At 45.4% G+C, this 5,048-nt stretch overlaps 1 protein-coding gene across 1 annotated transcript; it reads right to left on the reverse strand.

Annotated features, from left to right (window-relative positions):
* Positions 1-4,100: 4,100 nt before the first annotated feature.
* Positions 4,101-4,499, reverse strand: LOC130137882 (uncharacterized). The gene has a single exon (XM_056310391.1). The coding sequence runs from the start codon at positions 4,497-4,499 to the stop codon at positions 4,101-4,103; it is 399 nt and encodes a 132-aa protein (XP_056166366.1).
* Between the last annotated feature and the right edge of the window lie 549 nt (positions 4,500-5,048).

Consider the following 5,048-nt stretch of genomic DNA (forward strand, 5'->3'; position numbering starts at 1 on the left):
TACTACGATGCGCTTCCGATAAAATTTCTTCCTTAAGTTCCGCATCGTCAGGCACACATAATCGTCCACGAAACTTCAATATCCCATCTTCGGATATCTGGATGTCTGGCTTCCTCTTGGAATCATCCGTCTCTATAATCCTTTGGATTTCTTGATCCGTAGACTGTAAAGTCCTAATCTTAGCTTGGATCTCCGGTTCAATCCTTAGCGTGGCTAGTAGACTCGAGACTTGACTTACTTCAAATTTAAATTTCGAATCTCGCACTTTTTCTAACAAAGCCCATTCCTTAACCATCAAATGTGCGATGCTTGACTTCCGACTCAATGCATCAGCTACCCGGTTGGCTTTCCCAGGGTGATATAAAATATCCCAATCGTAATCCTTCAGCAATTCCATCCATCGACGCTGCCTCATATTTAACTCCTTTTGAGAAAACAAATATTTGAGGCTTTGATGATCTGTATATATTTGAAACTTTTCTCCGCATAGATAGTGTCGCCAGATGTTACGGGCGAATACTATAATAGCTAATTCCAAATCATGCGTCGGGTAGTTTAGCTCATGCGGTCTTAACTGTCTTGACGCGTAGGCCACTACTTGTCCATTTTGCATGAGTACACACCCCAGTCCTTTCAACGACGCATCACTATAAATTTCGTATCTTCCAGGTCCTGATGGAATAGTCAACACCGGTGCCGTTGTCAATCTATGCTTTAATTCCTGAAAACTCCTTTCACATTTGTCGGTCCACTCAAATCTCGTTTTCTTTTTCAACAAATGTGTCAACGGTGTTGCTATTACCGAAAATTCTTCCACGAAACGACAATAATATCCTGCCAAACCTAGAAAACTTCGAACCTCTGTTACCGTCGTCGGTCTCGGCCATTTCATTACCGCCTCAATTTTCATGGGATCCACTAAGATTCCTTCTCCAGAAATCACGTGTCCGAGAAATGCTACTCGATTGAGCCAAAACTCGCACTTGCTAAACTTAGCATACAATGCGTTCTCTCTTAAAGTTTGCAACACTCTACTCAAGTGAAATTCATGCTCCTCTAGACTCTTCGAGTACACCAATATGTCATCTACAAAAACGATCACAATTTGATCTAAGAACTCTTTAAACACCCGATTCATTAGGTCCATAAAGGCAGCAGGGGCGTTCGTCAATCCGAACGGCATTATCGTAAATTCGTAATGTCCATACCTCATCCTAAATGCCGTCTTCGATATATCCTCCTTCCTAATCCTCAATTGATGATATCATGTTCTCAAATCGATTTTAGAAAACACCGAAACCCCTTGTAATTGATCAAACAAATCATCAATTCTCAGCAGGGGATATTTATTTTTTATCGTCACCTGATTTAGCTGCCTATAGTCAATACATAACCTCAATGATCCATCTTTCTTCCTCACAAATAAAACTGACGCTCCCCATGGATACGCACTTGGATGAATGAATCCTTTATCTAATAATTCTTGTATTTGCACATTTAACTCCGACAACGACATTCTATAAGGTGCTTTCGAGATTGGCTCAATTCCAAGGGCCAACTCGATTACAAACTCTACTTCTCTTTCTGGTGGCAATCCCGACAATTCCTAAGGAAATACATCGAGATAATCGCACATTACGGCTATATCCTCTAGCCTCGGCTCCTCAGCCGTCGAATCGACTACAGCTGCTAGAAATCCTTGACACCCTTCGTTCAATAACTTAGTCATTTCTAGCGACGAAATCCATGGAATCGAGGGTCCCCCTCGATTTCCCACAAATTTGAATTCCGGATGTCCAACAGGATTAAATTGGATCACCCTGTTATTGCAATCTATTACGGCCCTCTGCTTAGACAGCCAGTCCATACCTACTATCACATCAAAATCGTATATGGCTAGAACCACTAAATCAATCCTTTCCTCCCTATCACCAATCACAATCTTATAATTCTGGCACCCCAACGAGACTAACATCTTATCATTTAAGGGAGTTGTCACGCATAATACAACATCAAGCAAATGCGGTTCTATACTAATCAACTCAATAAATTGTTCAGATATAAATGAATGTGATGCTCCAGGGTCATATAAAGCATATGCAGCATGGTTGCACAGAGAAACCGTACCTGTGACAACTCCTGGTGTGTTCTCTATTTCTCTTCTGGCCATGGTGTACACCCGTCCTTGCACCTGTGGCCTAGTCTGATTAACTATCTGGGCCGCTCCAGTCTGGTTCCCATTTCGGGATGGCGGCAACGCAGGCGATCTACTCTGCCTGAGGTTGGGGCAAAACCTTATGTGATAACCAAATCCACCACATCCGAAACATGCTCCGCCCCTGGTTGGACAAGGTCCGTTTCCATGCCTTTCCCTACACACCAGACATGGACCATTCTGATTACGGGCCGGCTTCCCTATATTCCTTCTAGCCGGAGGGACAAAACGTCGATTACCCGTCATTGGCCTCTTTCCTAACTGATGGTTGTCCCTACCGTGGGCAAACCTCGATCCAGAAGCAACGGCCCTATCCGCCAAGTCTCTCTCAATCGCTTGAGCCCTATCATAAATCTCATTATACTCTCTCAAATTCAATGAGATCATTTGGCTACGAAGGTCCGGTTTCAAACCGTCTCGGAACCTCCGAGCCCTATCTAACGGGTCCTCAACCATCTTCGGGGCGAACTTAGACAACCGAGCAAATTCGGCCTCGTACTGATCCACCGTTCTCTGCCCCTGACGCAACCTCATAAACTCAGATAATTTTTGTTCCCAGGCACTCTCAAAAAATATTTGCCATTAAAGGCTTATACAAACATCGTCCAAGTCTCAAATTTGTACCGCGGAATATCATTCCTCTGGTGGCTTTCCACCAATCATTTGCATTTCCTTGCAATTGATATACTGCCAATGTCACTTTCTCCTCGTCTGTACGTCCCAATACTTCAAAAGCCTTCTCTAATTCCTCCACCCACAGCGATGCACCATCAAGATTGCCTATACCATCAAACTTAGGAGGCTTTAATTTCAGAAACTACTCCACTAATTGGTGCATTTGCCTATTCACATTCACTTGCCCCTGCCCTTGAATCCCATTATTATTATTGGCAGCAGTGGCCACAGCGGCCTCGGCAGCTTGGGCAATCGTGGCAGCTCGTTCCTGAGTCTGCCGTCCTATCAGATTACCAATTTCTTCTAGGGTCCTCATGACCGCATCCATTCTAAGATCTTCTGCAGGTCGGGCTCGGGCTCGTGAGCTGGACGGACCCCCAGTTCCTCTACCTCGCAAACTCATCCTCACAATTTCTACCACTCGACTACCTGCTATAATTCCACTGAGGAATTAGAAACCTAGGCCAACTATACCAATCTAGTCCTAGGCAGTGAATTAACGCAATAATTCACTCAGCAGGAAATCAATCACCACAGCACAGCACAAGGCCACAATTAATAGGGTCTGTGCACTTACCTCAGGTCCAGACGCACCTGCATTTCAATCGTTATAACACTCAATTCACCCAATAATCACAACAAACAATCTAGAGGCACGTGTAGCTCATTCCGCCCTATGACTCGCTAAGGTCTTCCTAGATTACTACCCTAGGGTCTCTGCTCCTTATCACTCTAGACTTCGATTAACTTAGATCGAGATGTCCTCGCTCTGATACCAAACCAACACGTGATGTCACGCCCCGAACCCCTTCGAGCACGCAACACACTTATCTGGTCGAATAATGCGATGTCCCAGGGTATCGCCGACCCAATCCAACTTATCAAAGATTTACATCCATTAGCGAAAGCCACAATTAATACCCGGACCATAATAAATGGGGTAAACAAGGAAAATTAACCACATCCATTACTGATTCAAACTTATATAATATCCACAATTTACAAACCACAATATACACAAGCACACCGAACTTCTACACTATTAACCACCGACATAAAAAAGGATCAATAGCCTGGGTACCCTATCACCAAAAATGGAACACCTCAAAAAAACCTATTCCCAACCCCTACACTAGCCCCTACGCCCTCTGTTTGGTGTCCACTCCGAGTCTGTTTCTTCAGCACTCGAGTCTAAGTCCCCCTGAACTGTCTACTCCTCTGAAAACTCCGGTTCGGCCTCGATCTCAATCGAGTTATTTAAATCACCCGACTCCGCTGGAACCTCGTCTCGCTGCTCCTCGACTGGCTCCTCATCAGACTCGTCCTCTGGCACAAACTCGGGGTCAATCCATTGCTCATACTCGGGTATGTGCTCCGGTTCTTCTTCCGGCTCATCCTCATGCTCATCTTCTGGAGCCTCTTCAGGTTCTGCCTCGGGTTGTTCCTCTTTTGGTTCTTCCTCGGGTATTACCTCGAGGTCCACGTCCATCGGATCGTACCCCGCCTGGGATTCTTCCGGCTCTGGTTCATGCTCGTCCCCCGAAGGCTCAGGTGCTATAGGCGTTTGCTGGAGTCCAGATTGTGCCAGACTAGTCTCTAGGCTCGTCATCTCGCCGTCGGGAGGGGGTATGGCTGTCGGGTCCTAATCTCCAACACCGTCAAAGGGGACATCAAATTCACGGACATGGCCAAACTCATCTACCCCGTCTCGAAAGAACCAAGCGGTATAGGTATGGGCCTGCCAAAGGGGTAATCCTACGTCTACCCAGACTACCGTGGTATGCTTGATCCAGGTCATATGATCATCTATAGGGTACTCTACGACGTCGTGGTCGGTGTGCATCGATACTCCAAAATGTTCAGGTGGCGGCGGTGGAAGATTCATTGCTCAGGCCGGGGTTCTGAAATTTTTGGTTGAAACAATCATGAGATTACATCTCAATAAGTACACCCCTAAACCCTACCTATGCTATCACGTACCTCCAGATAAACACAACCACAACCACACTCAGCCATCACACAGTAGGCACACAATTAATACTTACCTGGGCCTTTCTAGCGTGCAACCTGCACATTAGTCTCAATAGCACCATTTCCACTCACATACACATTCTAAATACGTTTCATGCATTCGTTCCGGCCTCATCACATTCTTTTC

Source organism: Syzygium oleosum, unplaced genomic scaffold (assembly GCF_021117445.2).
Source record: "Syzygium oleosum isolate NSW1041296 unplaced genomic scaffold, Sole_v2.1 Sole_v2.04, whole genome shotgun sequence".
Taxonomy (NCBI): domain Eukaryota; kingdom Viridiplantae; phylum Streptophyta; class Magnoliopsida; order Myrtales; family Myrtaceae; genus Syzygium; species Syzygium oleosum.

Excerpts from the sequence above, each read along its gene's own strand:
- LOC130137882 (XM_056310391.1), bottom strand. The coding sequence starts at position 4,499 with ATGACGAGCCTAGAGACTAGTCTGGCACAATCTGGACTCCAGCAAACG.